At 35.4% G+C, this 18,658-nt stretch overlaps 3 protein-coding genes across 4 annotated transcripts; 2 read left to right on the top strand and 1 right to left on the bottom strand.

Annotated features, from left to right (window-relative positions):
* The first annotated feature begins 404 nt into the window (after positions 1–404).
* Positions 405–870, top strand: LOC141713332 (SEED MATURATION PROTEIN 1). Its single transcript, XM_074516696.1, has one exon. The coding sequence runs from the start codon at positions 473–475 to the stop codon at positions 770–772; it is 300 nt and encodes a 99-aa protein (XP_074372797.1). The 5' UTR covers positions 405–472; the 3' UTR covers positions 773–870.
* Positions 871–947: 77 nt separating this feature from the next.
* LOC141713331 (uncharacterized) lies at positions 948–10,568 on the bottom strand. 2 transcript variants are annotated; one of them, XM_074516693.1, is made up of 16 exons: positions 10,316–10,568; positions 10,053–10,229; positions 9,673–9,918; positions 8,189–8,597; positions 7,916–8,034; positions 7,737–7,814; positions 7,208–7,348; positions 6,508–6,552; positions 5,879–6,045; positions 4,862–4,940; positions 4,714–4,799; positions 4,161–4,290; positions 3,598–3,730; positions 2,269–2,420; positions 1,887–2,085; positions 948–1,537 (listed from the first exon to the last, which is right to left on the bottom strand). In XM_074516693.1, the coding sequence occupies exons 1-16, from the start codon at positions 10,433–10,435 to the stop codon at positions 1,332–1,334; spliced, it is 2,487 nt and encodes an 828-aa protein (XP_074372794.1). In that variant the 5' UTR covers positions 10,436–10,568; the 3' UTR covers positions 948–1,331. The 2 variants fall into 2 exon arrangements, with proteins under 2 accessions (XP_074372794.1, XP_074372796.1); XM_074516695.1 differs by lacking the exon at positions 10,316–10,568 and having other exon boundaries at positions 10,120–10,228.
* A 1,354-nt stretch (positions 10,569–11,922) lies between these two features.
* Positions 11,923–12,705, top strand: LOC141715019 (uncharacterized). The gene has a single exon (XM_074518507.1). It carries the CDS (start codon positions 11,923–11,925, stop codon positions 12,703–12,705), a length of 783 nt encoding a protein of 260 aa, XP_074374608.1.
* The last annotated feature ends 5,953 nt before the right edge of the window (positions 12,706–18,658 follow it).

The following is an 18,658-nucleotide window of genomic DNA, read 5'->3' as shown; positions in this document are numbered from 1 at the left end:
TCATCTCTTTAAAACTCCTAAAACCACTCCTTAAAAACTCCTAAACCACTCTTTAAAAGTCGAAGAGCTTCCCATGTTTCTTCCACAACGAGGAGTGATTTTCCCTCCCAAGTTAATTTTATATTAATTTCTCTTTTTCTGTATATTCAACATGATTAGTTTTGTGTATGTAATTAATTACTGAAAAATGAATAGGCGGCGCCAAAATGTCTAATTTAATTTAAATTTTCTGGGAAAAAAGTCAAATAATTAATTTAAACTAATGTTAATGTACGTGCATCTCCGTGAACATTACTGATCTACTTATCTGTTTATTTTGGAACCTCTGAGGTGGACAACCAAACAAGATGCCACGTATCAGGTTCAAAGGACACGCGTGAAGGGGCAATCCTGGCTCTAATCATATTATAACTTTAAGGATTTGGAGTTGCGAAGAAGCTGTATACTGTAGAAAAGAGGGAGCGAAGGTTCTATGGCAAAGAGCAAGGAAGACATAAAATATGCAACAGCACAGGCCAAATTATCGGAAGATGAAGCCATAAGAGTTGTTTACAAGGCAGGCACTCCCCTTGAAAGTGGAAAGATTGCGGATTCTCAACCTGTTCATCTTTTCTCTGCTGCTGAAAATCTCTCTCGTCAACAGGCCACCATTGCAGACTCTCAACCTGTTGATCTCTTTTCGTCCGCTCGAAATATCTCTTCAGCATCTACTGGTGGCCATAAAGAGGGCGAAGGTGACCAGGACTCTGGCCACAAACTCAAGACCACTTGAGGAGAAGCCATACTATGTTCATATGTTGTGATATTATTATGTATGTTTTGACCTTGTGCACATCGTTCTAAGAATAATAAAGTGTTAGTTGTATGGAACTGTTTCTCTGTTCTGCACATACTCTACAAGTTCATTAAGTTTTGTATGAAATTGTTATAAAAATCACTCAGACCAGTTAGAAAAGAAACCGGAATGCTGAATTGCAATATACTAGACTAGTGATACAGAGTATGAGTTACAACTTACAATAACATGGATAGACGATTTTATATAAATGCTCTAACCTTGGATATGAAAAAGGCCCTTCCACAGATACAAAAATCCAAACTTTAGCTGTGTTTTTCTTCCTTGTATTTCCTTCTCTAATTTACTATCATCCTAGGTTTACAACTTCAAAGGCACTCTGTTGCTGCTCATCATCTCCCTTGCAAAAACATGCCTACCACCAAAATGAAGTTCCAGCTATTATGTAAAGCATCCACAAGGTTGCAGAACTGTGGCTAGTAAATCTTCCAGCCCTGGATAGGATAAATAAGAATCTGGTGCTGCAAGCATATTATCATTCAACATCTGTCGTTCTCTTTTCAAGCAACGCTTCTAGAAAGACTGAACATAACTTAGTTAGGGGAGGTAGATTATGTGACGATCCACTAAAAATTGTTTCCCACGGCCGACCAGGTGGTAGTACTGAGGCTGGTGAAGTTGAGTTTTCCATCGTCTTAAACTCTGCCAGCTCACCATATACTGATTCATACCCAACTCGTCCTGTGAAGCACCCAGAAAGTTAGACTCTTACAGTTTAGTTGATGACAAAATTATCCAATTCATTCATAACATAGACCATATTATACATTGTTCTGCCTTTTCAATTGAAGTTTGTTTCTAATGTCCTGAACATGTTCACCACAATCCGAGACATAATTTTAATATAATTATAGCTTCTATTGGCATTGGCTAATTATAAGTAAAAGGTGTTGTAGGTTTCTAAAGGTTTCTGTAGTATAAGTAAAAGGTGTTGAAGGCAGTAGCAATAAAAATAATCCGATCCTGCTAACTTCCAACGAGTAATCTCAAAATAGTCAGTATGAATGGAAGTGGGTTTTGAAAGTCTTACGTGTTTCCTCAGGCAAAACATGATTCTCCCGAAGAGAAATGCCATGTTCATCCAATTGCTCACCGTGTGGGCTAAAAAGGACAAATTCATGATCATTATTTACATATGCAAGTAATTCTGGGGTCGGTGTGCTATCTGAAGCATCATCTTTGATGGATCTTGGATTTAAATGAATGAATTCAAGTCCCCCACCCCTGGCCTGCAACATAGGGTTAAAAAATGAAGGTAACCGCAATTTGTAAATTTACATAATAACTATGCACTTGGGTCTCAAATAGACAGCAAGCGAACTGCACACCTCTGAATTAAGGCCTAACTATGTAATTCCACCTGATCAAAGCATTCAACTCAGTAACTAAAAACCTTGTAGAGTTGTAGTTACCTTGCTTACAAACCAGGTTGTGACAGGAACAGGATCTTCTACATTGAATAACAAGATTACTCCATCCCCATCATGTAATGTGCTTTCATTGGATGACTTGGGGATAAGTCCAAGTACAGAAAAATAAGAATTGCCCATGGTAGATGTTATGGCTGCATAGAGGCATAGGATATTAAGATGGGCGACATATGGATAATATAACAGAAGCTCAACAACTGCAATAATTCTTTTCCCATAAATAAACAAAAAACAATTAAAACCAAATTTCCATGAGATGCAAGTGCAAGTGGGTGGTTACTTTTGCAATGACCTATAACCAAAGGCTTCAAAAGGGAGCTATTCCAATTTCAAAGACGTGGTTGATGATTTTTACTTTAAATTGCACTCATACAATCTGGGCTCGGATGAACTTAAAATCTCTTGTTTAAGGATGTGAACTCGAGTGCAAATGTAGTTATGCAACAGCTGTACGCATATTATTGGGCTCTCTTTGATAATTTAGTAAATAGCGAATTTTCGAAATAATGCAGAAATGTATATTGGTCCAGTTTCATACACAAACCAACATATTTATTTCACGGAATTATCATATGCATGCACATTTACGTCAATGAAAAAGCCCTCACATAATATATAGGTCCCGCAAATAGTGAACCTTGGTCAAAAGACCTTGTGCATGGCGCTATCAAATTTCAATAATGCTTGGTCATCTTAAATTTGATATTCTTACAGATTTTATTATCACTAATTATCCACGCATTAAGTTGTAGAATTCTGCTATCATATAAAATAATTGTGCAAACTGATTCCTTACCTAAAAAGTTCATAATATTAATGCCAATGTTTTGTCATGTATTGATCTTTTTACTACTTGAATATAATTTGCACTAATCAATGTTTTTTAATTACATCACTTGGCCTACGTGGAGGGCAACTTTTGTTTATTGCTTTGGTTTAATCACAATACATTTAATATAATTATTCTTTAACGTAAATATATAGTTAATAGATTGAGAATTTATATATTGATTATTAATATAGGGTAAGATTTCAATAAGTTATTAACTTATTATCTATTGGTCCAAGACTTAATTTCTACAGCTTTAAATTGTATACATTAAATTTATGTTGACACTACTCATACAATTATGCAGGATTAAGATGTGTCCCCTGACTGGTAGAAATCATATTGGTCGTCTTGTTACTCATTTTTTGCAAGCAGATTCAACAGGTAATACTGATTTTGTTTTAGAGCTTTAGCCGGAGGATCACCATGATGGATATCAAAATATTAAATAAATAGAGAAGGGAGAAAATAGACCCTCTAACCTTCTGTATGAAGTTTATAAGACCATGACATACACATCTTGGACATACTCCAGACAGATAATTGAGGCTTGGAACCTCCAGATGCTGATACAAGATAGTCTGACTTCCCAATAAATGCAACTTTTGAGATAGGCTGCCAAATGGATCAAGGTTAGGCAGACATTTAGGAAAAATTATACGGTCTCGGGGGCGGTTACTGCTTTTAAATTAATCCACTTGATTTTGAACACACAAACCAGAATAAATGCCACCGCTCAACATTACTTTAACATGGTTTCAAGTTTCAACCTTGTCAAAATGATAATAAACAAAAGATATTTGCAGACTACACAACAAAGTAGTACAGATTGTTTTGTTATGCCATCAAGAAGGGGGGATACAGCTTTTTAGTTAATCCATTTAAATTTTGACGTTTGAACACAGCAAACCAGAACATATGCCTCCATTCAACATTACTATAACATGGTTTGAAGTTTGAAATGTGTGGAAATGTTACACATAAACACAAGACTCATGCAAACTACATGACAAGGTAGCAAAGATTTGTTCCTCAAACATATTACCTCAAGGCTTTCTCCAATTACAGCCACTAGAACATTCTTTTTAGGATCCCATATTGTAATAACAGTTTCTGCAGCAACAGCGAGAACAGAACCATCGGCAGAGAATGCAGTAGCAGTCATAGGTTTTTTCCTGCCAGAAAGATAGGTAAAAATTACAGTGGCAATCATGAAAGTACAGTGGATAACAAATCTCAGAATTAAGTATTGATTGGTGACGTCTGCACAGTGTCTATCTATTTATGCTTAACATGACAAGATTGAGAATTTAAGAAAAAAGTATTATTAGCTTACCTTCTTAAAACCAAACAAAAATTGGATAACAAAAATCCAGCGAATCCGATTTGTTGTTGTAATTATATAATATGACACAGCATAAAGTCGTAGACCTAATAAACTACTGTATTCATTGAAAGGATATATAGAAAACTTTGTTTATATGAGAAATCAAATAATTTATGTTGAACAATTTCTTTCACTGCATGTAATTAGAAAATTAGAAATGCTGCTGCAGGGTAAAATAATGGTAATTAAACGAGATGGGTATAAGGCATACTTGTATGAACCAACAGCATGGCATGTCCAACCAGTACTTGCAAGGGCTTGATCATTCAGCTTATTTACATTATTGCTCACCCACACCTGCAATATTGCAACTGTTATATGGGCAAAAGCTTTCTACAACTTTAAATTGATCATTTTACCTTAAAATCACCGCCATAAGAAGAGCTGACAGCCATAGGAAGGGTGGGATGAAACGCTATTCCAGAAATACCTGCCTCTCTAAAAAAACAAGTTTCACAGTGGTGAATATAATAAATTCATCACTCAACAACAACAAAGGATTTACTTAATCATCTGAAATTACATTCAGAATTTGCATTAAATATCTCTAGAATGGTCCACCATACATGAACCATGCTCTGTGCTACTCGGACTCTTCATTTTACCTTGGAGCACCCGTGTCGGACACTTGACATTCAGACATGGATACTGGGACTTGGACACTTAATCTAAGCCAGAAACATGTACATTTTTCAAAATGTTGCTAGAGTCTGACACTTGGACACGTATCCATGTCGGATACTTGTAGCCGAGTCCTTGAGCATGGTCCATGCTCAAGCCCAGTGTTATAGAAAGCATGCTGTGTGTCCACAGCCTACCAAGGCATGGGGTGAGAAACTTGTTTGAGACTAATAGAAAATGCAGTTGGAATGGAAAACTGTTAGGTGCGATTTGTGGACGTAAACTGAGCCAGTCCTAGCAACTAAAAAAGCAACTAAAAAATAGGCAGCTGCAAATTGGAATATATGCATACTGAATCAACTCTTAAGCAAGTCCTGGCAATTACATAATGACAGAAGCGAACTTAAAGACACCTACTCATTCACCGTATTTATGGCAACTTGACAACTTACGACATCTCCATCTCAAAAAACGTAAATCTCCCAAGTCCGCGTCTTTAATTTTCCAATATGTGTTTCAGCATAATGTGTTTCTTTTCATTCTAGTTTTTAACTTCTGGCAATGTCCTATATATGATGGCACAAGTAATTATGTCATACTTGTTTTGCTAGACTGGACTTGCATATATACTTTGAACATACAGAAAAATTACAGCTATGGTACTAGAAAACGTCAATAAAGTTCATCTTAAATTTTAGCCTTGAAGTTCATGCTTGCTATTTTGCCACACACACACTTATTAAATAAAGACAAACCTGTGTGGTTCATATACAATGGTGGACAAGCTGAAGTTTGTGCTCTCGGACCCACATACCCAGAACTTCAGACTCACCAGACCTCCAATTCCATCTTCAGGAAGCCTAGTTTCAGAAGTACACATCACACATCCATCTGGGGAAAGAGCCACTAAAGAGACTATTACCTGCATACGAAGCTTAAGAGTTAAATTTTTTGATCGTAGTGCTTCAGAGTGGAATATCAAGCTAATCAAACATAATAGGAGTAAATATGATATACTATTAAAAGAATTGCTAAATGTGCAGCAATAGTCCTCAGACAGCTATAAATTACAATTTAGACTTTGCTGAATTTGTATGTGACATACAAACTTTAACATGCTACTCTACATTCATGATACATAGAAAACAATACTTCTTGAACACAATTGTAGAATCATTACATATCTTGACAAGAAATATGATAGGTCAAAACGAGGAAACAAATCACACAAAGGAATGATTGCATCCTTTCTTATCATCAAACTTTAAGAGAGGAGGGTGATAAAAAAACAAGGGTCTGCATCTGAACAACAATAAAAGCTACAACTTAGACAAATACCAAAGACATAAAATATGTTGAACAGCAACGATATTAACATATTTACCGTGACTTGATCAACTGGCTGATGATTTCTTTCACAAACTTGAACCTGAAATTTAAGTAAAATCAGTTCAGCTTCCGTGCAATATCTTCATGAAAGCAAAAGAGGACATGATGAAACATATATACAGACCATAGGTAGAACTTAAATGTTCTGGTATGAAGTTCTTTAAACAGGAAAGACAGATGCCACATAAAAGCTTTAAAGAAAGAACGAAAACCAAAAGTTTCAATGTCTCAGTTTTAATATAATAGTATAGCTTATAATTATTAATGATTAGAAGATATAATGTATGGTATTTTAGGCGTTTATAAAAAATAATATGCTTTAACTAAAAGGTAATGTGTTTAAATTAGAAAAAGGCAATATTAATGATTGAGAGATATAAAATGTTTTTTAAGGTGTGTTTATAAAAGATAATATGTTTTAATAGAAAAGTAAATCAGATAGTTACTATATTTTATATTATTTTAATATTTATAAACTAGAATGAGGGACCGAAAATCGAAGCATACTACATTACACATTACAATATAACGGGACTCCTAGATATCATGTTGCATGTTATCAGCTTACATTAAAATGACAAATAGTAGTAAAAACTGCAAGCGGATGCTATATCTCTAAGATGATCACAATCTGATAAAAAATTGTATAGACTGAAGTCACCGAATTAAGCATTTAATATAAGTACTAATCTCACCTCCGAAATTTCACGGTCATCTAGCAAACTGTAGAATTGAATACAGTAATTGTCTGTTCGTATTGCAGCTATTCCAGAAGTTTGATTAATGGCAAAACTGGTACATGAATCTTTAAGTAACCCTGGAACCGAAGGAGGAAGCTGGAATGGAACATTAAAACGTTTCTGATATTAATATCAACCTTGTATTGAAATGCACAGAGAAACTACAGCATGATAAAGAAAACAAAATAGTTAAATCATGCATTCTTAATGAAAATACAGTGGTGATACATAAAACAAAATAGTGAAATCGTGAATTCTTATAGAAATACTGGACTTTGATCAATAACCAGAAAGTATTAAGAATGTGTCTATGCCAATCCTCCAAAATAGTTCTTGAGCATGTCATCTGAAGGGAGGGGGGGGGACTACTTTTCTGGATGAATCCTAGACAAATTTTTCTTTGTTGGATACCAAGCGATCAAATACCCTGCTCAACAAATTGAGCTCATATATCTTCTAAATAACATTAAGTTTTAGTACATACCTTGATTCCAGAAATGGACTTCAAAATTTCCATTGAAGGCATCTTCAATATATGTATACGGTTATCAGCACAAGATATCTGCAGAAAAAAAAAACATGAATTTAAAAATCATATTGCACAAGGCCACTTTCATCATCAGAAGAAAGCTGCAGTGAGCCATTGCATAAACATGTTCCTACAGTTGAAATTGAGGGATCTCCAGAACTTGTATAAAACAATAGCGAGGATCCTATGCGAGGTAAGAACTTCCTTTTCCCCGTGTCGAGCTGCCAAACCATTAGGACTCCTTCTTTACCACCTATAACCACCACATTTATTTATATGACTTTGCAATGCAAGTTTCTTTTAAAAAATATATTAATCAAAAAAAGATTAAAAGCTGACAAATGACACATGGTATACACTGTAACACTCGTGACATTGGAAAAGAAAATAAGATATTTTTTATCTACCTGAAAACAAATATTCTCCATCGGAAGAGAAAAAGAGGACCTTCACTTCTGCAGAATGCCAATGCCAAGTGGTGCAAGAATCAGCATCGTCATCCCCCCTTACGCCAGCTCTCTCATCATCAATGTCCATAAAATCTCCATTTGCTGTTTTATTACGAATAGAAAATGCTTTGTTACCAAAACCTCTCCAAATCAAGATCCTCCCTGTAGCATCACCTGCTGCTACAATTCTTTCAGTTGGATGAAAAGCAAATGCAGTTATGTTTTTAGTGTGATGCAATCTTATTTTCTTGTGGAAGACTCTGTCCGAATCTTTTGTTGGGACTTCCCATATACGAAGTTTTCTCTTATCTCTGATCCCAATGTATCTCCCAGCAGGCGAAGATGCTACGAACTCGGGTTTTAGAGTCTGTAGAGAAGGTAAAAGGAAATACATTTACCTTATATCAGATAAGCTGCAGGACGCATATAAAGTTACAAAATGTGATTGAAGTGACCCATTTTACCTTACAAATGATTTAAAACAGGCAGAAAATTAATAAACATCCTCACTATCATATTTTTAAATAAACCCTTAATAGTTAGATGTGATACACACAAAGCTTGACAGGTCACTTTGACGAAAGGTTAGGAAAAATGAATATTATTTAAGTGAAGGAAACGCATTGCAAAGGAACAACTGGTATGACCGTTGAATTTCGAAATGTTCGGAAAATCTAAATTCTTAATAAAAAAAACAGAAAATACATAGGAAGACACTCCATAAACAAGTCAAAAATATTAATTGCCTTAAAAGTTAAACCATAAATATAACTAATTGGAGAAAACGCATGTGAAAGAAGTTAGCAGTACTGAAAAGCAACTGACGAAAACACACTTGTGGATGTACTCACTATACTATATACGAATAATCAAACATAAATTTAATATCTTTGATATACCACATGCTATCTTTCTTTAGCAGCTAAACATACAGTGTAACTTCGCCATTTATTACTCGGTTCAATTAAGAGTGTTTGGAACACATATGTAACATCTCCAGCAATGGCGCTGATAACAGTGCCATTGTCTTTGAGGCATGGACCTTATCAGGAGTTCCCTATTGGAGTCGTAAGGGTGCCAATCAAGGTAGCCAATTTTACCACCCCTGCCTATTTTTTGTAGGCCTGTACAAGCTACTTTTGAATATACTAAGTGTATGCAATGAAATGTGTGCAATGTAAGCAATTTTCGAATTTCCAACTCAGGGAGTATATCTGTAGTGTTTCCAAAACTCAATTGTGATGTCAATGAGAGAAAAAAAATAAAATAAAGCAGCTTTCCGCACCACCATTCGAGATGATCATTTTTTTCTGGATATGATTTGGACAGCGAGACATACACAAATACAAAACAGTTTATCATGCTTATAAGATATTATTCACTTGAAACTCATGTACACTAACATACAAGCATTTGATAATTTTTATAAGAAAAATCCGCACCTCTGCCAAAGTCACACTACCAACCATACGAGCTTTAGTCAAATTACATTTCTTAATTTCTCCGCATAAAGGCAGTTTCTCCTTTCTTTGGCTTCCATCAACATTGGGCAGCTTCTCCTTTTCTTCGCTTTCATTAACAATGGGCAGCTTCTCCTTTCCTTGGCTTCCATCAACAGATACGTAAGCAAAAATATCATGTGGTTTCTCATCACTCTCGTACGACATAGATAATAAACTAGGAATCACCTGTACATCAAAATAACAAATCAATCCCTACTAGGAAAACACTAAAATCTAATAAACCTTACAATTCTCACACATAAGCCGAACAATTACTATTTCACTAACAATTGAAAAATCATAAACACGAGAGAAATTACCATAGAGTGAATAGGTAAGGCAGTAGTGATGGTTTTGATTAATTCGGAAACCGAAAAATCCCAATACCTAATAGTACCATCGAAAGAAGAAGTCCAACAATAATTCAACAATTTACTGGAAGCTGGCACCACTATAACTGATGTCACCAGATCAGTGTGACCTTCCAGCTCATTTACCTGTAATTTCAACTCAACTTATATCAACTCTTAAGTACAATTTGTAAATTAATAAATAAAATAAATAAATTGAATGTTAATAGAACCTGTAAGGCAGTGGAAGTGCTGAAAATTGAAACGGAACTTCCGGTACAAATAAGTAGCTTTTTAGAGTCGTTGGAGAACGCCGGCGGCGAGGACACGTAGCTCTTCCCGCCGGTAATCATGTCGCCGTTATGTCTCTGTTTGTTCTGTTAGTTTATTGGTTGTGCTAAAACCCTAGAGAACAGCTAAACCCTCATTTTAGTTTGCTTCTTCTCTTGCTTTTATTGGGTCGGGTACAGGATTGTTTTCGGGCTTGTTTCGGCCCATTAATCTAAGAGCTACGATTGGAGTGTCTAAAAAAATGTTTAAATTGTGAGAATATGATGTCTCTAAAATACTTTAGAACAACCTCTTGACTTTCCAAAATCATAAGTTGTTCAAGTACATGTATTTGACCTTTGGATTTCTCTACATATATTCATATATTTGGGCTTTGGATTTCTCTATCTATGTTCTAGTGAGCCTATAAATAGGACTCAAGTCTCATCTTGTAAGACACACACTTGAATGAAATACAATTTCATATGATGTCTTCTCTCCCATATTCATCTTATATATAATATATACAATATATTTGTAATACGTTATCAGCACGAGTTGCTCAAAATTTTGAAAGGAGTTTGGTTTGCATAAAGTTTAGAAGGAGTAATCTTTTATATCCCATTTAAGCTAAAGGTATGATCTACATGCATTACAATTTTTTTTGGATAATACTATATTATTTTAATCCTCCTGGATTGTGTTCTTAGTTGAGTGTTTTTGCTACCCTAAATTCATGCAAACTGGACCCTCTTTACTTTTTGTTGTTAGTGACTAACATGAGTAAAAAGATTAGATTAAATTTATACTTTTTCTTTTCCACCATGACGTGCCTGTCTAGGAATGAAATTTCCAAAATGAAGAGTAGTGATTGGAGCTCCATATTCTGTATGTGTCATGTAAGAATATTAATAAATAGAAATGAGTAACCACTAGGCACTAATAGATATCTTTATTCATGTGTAATAAACAGTAGTGTCTCATTTTTTGTCGCAAACATGTTGATCATGTGCACTTTTCTGTTATAGTTCAGAGTTTGTGTCCATCATTTTGTATATTTGTTATTTGTTTTTGATCTGAAACGAGAAATTAATATCAATATTGATGCTAGTCTTGTGCGTATAATTCTTTATTGATTAATTACGTGTTATGCATGATATTATGCACGAAAATGTTTAAGAATAAAAATAATATTTTGTAGGTTATCCTTTGTTAATTTTATTTTACTCATTATTTTATGTTCATTATAGTTTAGAACTAAATTTATTGGAGTAACCTTTGTTCATAATTATTTATTATTGTTGCATGATAAGAGTGGATATTTTTAAAATATTACACTTGTGATTTATTAGTCTTATTATTTGTAATAAATATTTAATATATTTTACTAACACTTTTTGTATAGTTTATAATATGTCAAACTTTACGAAACTTGAATTCGAGGCTCTTGATATTACGGGAAAGAATTACGTGTCATGGATATTGGATATCGAAATTCACTTGGCTGCACAAGGTCTTGGAAATACAATTAAAGGAAAATCAAGAGACTAAGTCAAACCGCGCAAAAACTATGATCTTTCTTCGCCGCCATCTCCATGAGGCACTTAAAAGTGAATATCTTACGGTGAAAAATCCGCTTGAATTGTGGAAAAATTTAAAGGATAGGTATGATCATCAAAAGATTGTGATTCTTCCAAAAGCTCGTTATGATTGGATGCATTTGAGGCTGCAAGATTTCAAAACCGTCAGTGAATATAACTCCGCACTTTTTAAAATAAGTTCTCAATTAAAACTGTGCGGAGAGAATATTACTGATGCGGATATGTTGGAAAAAACTTACTCAACCTTTCATGCCTCAAATGTACTCCTCCAACAACAATATCGTGAAAAAGGTTTTACAAAATATTCAGATTTGATTTCTTGTCTACTTGTTGTTGAACAAAATAATAAGCTTTTGATGAAGAATCATGAGTCTCGCCCCACAGGATCTCGCCCATTCCCTGAAGCGAATGCAACAATATACAATTATGGGCGTGGACGAAGTGGCGGGCATGGACGAGGTGGCGGCCGTGGACGTGGACGTGGTTTTTCTCATGGACAAGGAATCCGTGGTCGTGGATCTCAAATCCAAAATTACCCTATTTTCAAGTATGATAAATCTAATTCCAACCCGAAGTTGGAGAAAAATATTAATAAAGGAAAAAGGGTTGTTGAAAGTGAATGTTATAGATGTGGAATGAAAGGCCATTGGTCACGTACCTGCCGTACGCCAAAACACCTAGCTGATCTTTATCAAGCGTCCCTGAAGGACAAAGGCAAGAATGTTGAAACAAATTTAGTTTTTCGAAGATAAAGACCATGCAGACAATCTCTTAACAATGACTTATTTGGATACCGCTGATTTTATGAGACTCCTGACGGCACCACTAACCCTAGATGATAAACAGAATGCTTGATGTACTTATTTGCTTTATTTTACATTCGCATGCATATGATTGTATCTCTTCCTAGTTATCCTTACTAATTATATATATATGTATTATTGAAGCAATATGGATATTTTACATTCTCGCATTAGGCATATAACAAAAGAGGGAGATATTTATCTTGTAGATAGCGCAACAACCCACACTATACTTAAAAATAAAAAATATTTCACCTCTTTAAATAAATAGGAAGGCAATGTATGCACAATTTTCGGGAGTATAAAATTGATCGAAGGCTCCGGAAGAGCTACTATATTACTACCCGAAAGAACAAAATTTATTATAAATGATGCATTGTTCTCCCCAAAGTCACAAAGAAATTTATTAAGTTTTAAAGATATTCGAAGAAATGGATATCACGTTGAAACGGTGAATAAAGGGGATAAAGAATTCCTTTATATTACAAGTATCACTTCGGGTAGAAAATGTGTTATAGAAGAATTGCCAGCCTTTTCTTTCGGATTATACTATACCCATATTCGAAAATATTGAGGTAAATGCCACAATAAACCAGAAGTTTACTGACAAAAATAATTTTGTTATATGGCATGATCGGCTAGGGCATCCTGGATCAATTATGATGCGAAAAATTATTGAGAATTCACATGGGCATCCATTGAAAAATCAGAAGATTTTTCAATCTAATGAATTCTCTTGTGCTGCTTGTTCTCAAGGAAAATTGATTATCATACCCTCTTTAGCAAAAATTGGAACATAATCTCCTAAATTTTTAGAAAGAATACAGGGTGATATATGTGGGCCCATTCACCCATCATGTGGAACCATTTAAATATTTTATGGTATTAATCGATGCATCAACAAAGTGGTCACATTTGTGCTTATTATCATCTCGTAACCTGACGTTTGTGAGACTACTTGCGCAAATAATCCGATTAAGGGCACAATTTCCGGATTATAATATTGGAACAATTCGATTGGATAATGCCGTAGAATTCACATCAAAAGCTTTTAATGAGTTTTGTGCATCAATTGGGATATGTGTTGAACATCCTGTAGCTCATGTTCATACACAAAATGGTCTTGCAGAATCATTTATTAAAAGACTCCATTTGATTGCTAGACCGTTAATTATGAAAACAAACCTCCCAGTTACAGTTTGGGGACATGCCATTTTACATTAAGCAGCACTTATACGCATCAGACCTACAAGCTATCATAAATTCTCTCCCTTGCAATTGGCCTCCGGAAGAGAGCCTAATATTTCCCATCTTAAAACATTTGGGTGTGCGGTATACGTCCCAATTGCCCTACCACAACGCACAAAGATGGGTCCTCAAAGAAAATTGGGAATATATGTTGGTTATGAATCTCCCTCAATAATTAAATATCTTGAACCAATGACATGTGATTTATTTACTACAAGATTTGCAAACTGTCATTTTGATGAAAATGTTTTTCCAAAATTAGGGGGAGAGATTAAAATTTTCCCTAAATCAGGGGGAGAAAATAAGCAGCCGGAGAAAGAAATTACATGGAATGCACCAACATTGAACATTTTTTATCCTCGTACAAACCAATATGAACTAGAAGTTCAAAGACTAATCCATTTACAAGGCATAGCAAATCAATTGCCTGATGCATTCAATGATATCAATAAAGTGACTAAGTCACACATACCAGCTGAAAATGCTCCTGCAAAAATTGAAGTCCCTGAAGGATAAATTATCAAGGCAGATGAGTCAAGACCTCGCATGAAGCGAGGTAGACCAATCGGTTCCAAAGATAAAAATCCTCGGAAAAGAAAAGGAGCAAAATATGATGATGCCCAAATAGATGAAATAAAATCTCAAGGAGAGACTCCAGAAGAGACCCGTGACATGAATAACAAAACCCCAGAAGAGGACCAGGTACCTGAAAATGTTGAAATAGAAGAGATCTCTATAAATTATGTTGTCACGGGAAAGAAATGGAACTGAAATAACATCATCGTCGATAAAAATTTTGCATATAACGTAGCGCTTGATATAATGATGGAAGACGAGGATCTTGAACCAAAATATATCGAAGAATGTCGACATAGCGAAGATTGGCCAAAATGGAAAGAAGCAATTGAAAAGGAATTGAGCTCACTTAACAAGCATGAAGTTTTTGGACCTGTAGTCCGAACCCCTGAAGGGACTAAACCCGTTGGTTATAAATGGGTATTTGTGCAAAAAAGAAACGATAAAAATGAAATTGTGAGATATAAAGCACGTTTAGTTGCACAAGGATTTTCACAAAGACCAGGCATAGATTATGAGGAAACATATTCCCCTGTAATGGATGCTACAACTTTTCGTTATCTTATTAGCCTGACAGTTATTGAAAAATTAGAAATGCGATTAATGGATGTTGTGACAGCATACTTGTATGGTTCCCTTGAGAAAGATATTTATATGAGGATTCGTGAAGGATTTCGAATGCTTGAAGCATCTAAATTATACTCTCGTGATCTTTATTCTATTAAGTTACAAAGATCCATATATGGATTAAAACAATCTGGTCGAATATGGTATAAGAGGTTAAGCGAATATTTACTAAGGGAAAATTACAAGAATGACCCTATTTGTCCATGTATTTTTATAAAGAAAACATAATCTATATTTTCTATAGTGGCTGTGTATGTTGATGATTTGAATATCATCGGAACTCCTGAAGAGCTTCAGAAAATAGTTGATTACTTAAAAGCGGAATTTGAAATGAAAGATCTTGGGAGAACAAATCTTTACCTTGGATTACAAATTGAACATCATTCCAAATGGAATTTTTGTGCATCAATCATCATACACAGAAAATATCTTGAAACAGGTTTTACATGGACAAATCACATCCATTTAACTCTCCAATGGTTGTTCGATCACTTGATAAGAAAAAGGACGTGTTCCGACCAAAGAAGGAAAATGAAGAGATACTCGGTCCTGAAGTACCCTATCTCAGTGCTATAGGTGCGCTTATGTATCTTGCTAATAATACACGACCCGATATAAGCATTTTCTGTGAATCTATTAGCTAGACATAGTAACGCCCCAACTCGGAGGCATTGGTATGGTGTTAAACATATTTTTCGGTATATTCGAGGCACTAACTGATATGGGTTTTAGTTTATTCTAATAAATCCAAAGCAGTGCTAACGGGTTATGTAGATGCAGGATATTTATTTGATCCAGATAAAGCTCGATCACAGACAGGATATTTGTTAACTTATGGGGATACAACCATCTCATGGCGATCTGTTAAACAATCTTTGGCTGCTACCTCTTCTAATCATGCAGAAATTCTTGCAATCCATGAAGCTAGTCGAGAATGTGTCTGGTTGAGATCAATATGTCAGCATATTCGGGAGTCATGTGGCATGCATCATGACATGACACCAACAGTAATGTTCGAAGACAATGCAGCATGCATCGAGCAGCTAAATAAAGGTTATATCAAAGGCGATAATACTAAACATATTTCGCCCAAGTTTTTCTTCACACATGACCTTCAAGAGAATGGAGAAATTGAAGTCCAACAGATACGCTCAAGAGACAACCTTGCAGATCTATTCACGAAGTCGCTACCCCCATCAGTTTTTGAAAGCTTGGTACATAAGATTGGCATGCGTCGACTTAAGAACTTGAAATAAACTTTTCAAAATCGATGTACTCTTTTTCCTTTACTAGGATTTTTTTTCCCAATGGGTTTTTTCCTAGAAAGGTTTTAACGAGGCACGATTATTGGAAATTGGACATCCAAGGGGGAGTGTTAGAATATGGATGTCTCTAGAATACTCTAGAACAACCTCTTGACTTTCTAAAGTCATAACTCTTGACTTTTGGCTTTTCAAGTACATGTATTTGGCCTTTGGATTTCTCTACCTATGTTCATGTATTTGGCCTTTGGATTTCTCTACCTATGTTCTAGTGAGCCTATAAATAGGACTCAAGTCTCATCTTGTAAGACACACCCTTGAATGAAATACAATTCCATATGATGTCTTCTCTCCCATATTCATCTTATATATAATATATACAATATATTTGTAATATAAGTTAGGAGTGTCTCTAAGAAAATGAATATGTTTATGAACAGGTACTAAGTTTTAACATGAAAAAAGCAAATAAATGGAAAGAAAATAGTAATTGAAATCAAATGTAATTATTTTCATTAATGGCCTGTTTGGGAAACTGGATTTAATTTGAAATTCTGGATTTGATCAAATAAACTGTTTGGGAATTTGGATTTCATTTGAAATCCAGGACATTTAAATATTAGTATAAACATGAGAATTTGAAATGACAACTCAAATTATGTTATTTGAAATACCTCATTTGAAATTAAATGCAAGTTTCCAAATGCCCTCAAATTTGTTTTTGGATTTTAGGGGTGTGTTTCACAAAAAAAATTGGAAAGAAAAAAAATAAAGTTGAAGAATACATTTTCACAATTTGAGCATGTTATTGAATAAAACTAGGGTTCGTTAGTATTTAATGCTAGGATTTAAGAGATTCGATCTTTAATGGTTGTTCTCGATGTGGGGACTAGATGTCATCGCAAGATGTCTACGTATCTCTGTGTTGTAGAGAATTAAGCCAAAAACGCTGTTTTAGGTTGAGGGGTAGAGCTGTTTATATAGATGTTGAGTCTATGGTTATACTTGGGTAGGGAGACTTGTAGTCTTCTACTTAGATTGTAAGTAGGACTTTCCTAGATGGTGGATTCTGGATTCTTCCTAGGAGAAGTCTATTTTCATGTTGGATACGATGTTGGTGTCATCATAGACTTCATTCTCAGGCCTGCTCGGCGAGCCTATCACGTAGCTGATATTAAGTCATGGGCTACATGACCCACTTTGGGTCATGGCCATCTCAGTCTGCTCGGATTATCAAAACTCATATAGGTCATGACGGTGACGACCTATTTTGGTCCATGGCTTCACGGGTTTGACCAGTCAACATTAGGACACAATTAACTCGGCATTCATTATGTCTTTACGGATTACTTTTCATCCATATCATTTACCGCCAACTTCCGAGAAAACTTCTTGAGTTTTCATGGAAGTTACAGTGGTCCAATCGTGACTCGGGGGTAGTTTCGTCCCTTCTTCGGTTTGGTCATATTATAAAGTGTGGAGCGATCTACTCATTCACAGTGACTTATTCATTTTTAAGTGATTTTTCACTTTTTAGGCATTTACGAGGCTAATTGAATAGCGTTTAATGCTAAACCACCCTAATCGGGGCTATACGTCGGGCGTTGATCACCTTTTAACCTTCGTCAAGGTTAATATTAAGGTGAAAGCCATTAACAGACCCTAATCGGGGTTAATCAACCTTATACACGGCTAATTGGCCCGAATTGGGGCTAACTTCAAGATAAAAGCTGCTAATTAGGATCATTGTAGCATAACTTTGAGCCAAAGTATGCTAGTTGGCACGACTAATTGGCCCTAATCAGGGCTAATTATTGAGCGTAAGTTGTTAAATAACCTTAATATAGGCTAATTATGAAATATATTACGCTAATTGGCCTTAATCGCGGCTAATTAACCCTAATCGGGGCTAATTTTCGTCTAGTTTTCACTAATAGGCCCAAATAGGGCCAATTAGTAAATCTAAAAATTTCAATTTTTTGGCATTTTGTTTCCATTGTCGTCTATGCGATGGTGGCCGAGGGGCTCCCCTGGAGGCCACTCGTCCAGGGGTGACCACCATGCACCCCTTGGCTGAAAATTTTGACCCCCTTTTTTTCGTCGTTGTCTAGGTGATGGCGGTCGAGGGCTACCCTAGAGGCCACTCGGCCTAGGAGGTGCTAATTCCCCCCAGCTCGGCTGGGGGGTGT

Source organism: Apium graveolens, chromosome 3 (assembly GCF_009905375.1).
Source record: "Apium graveolens cultivar Ventura chromosome 3, ASM990537v1, whole genome shotgun sequence".
Lineage (NCBI taxonomy): Eukaryota > Viridiplantae > Streptophyta > Magnoliopsida > Apiales > Apiaceae > Apium > Apium graveolens.
This window is presented reverse-complemented; position numbering and strand designations above follow the sequence as displayed.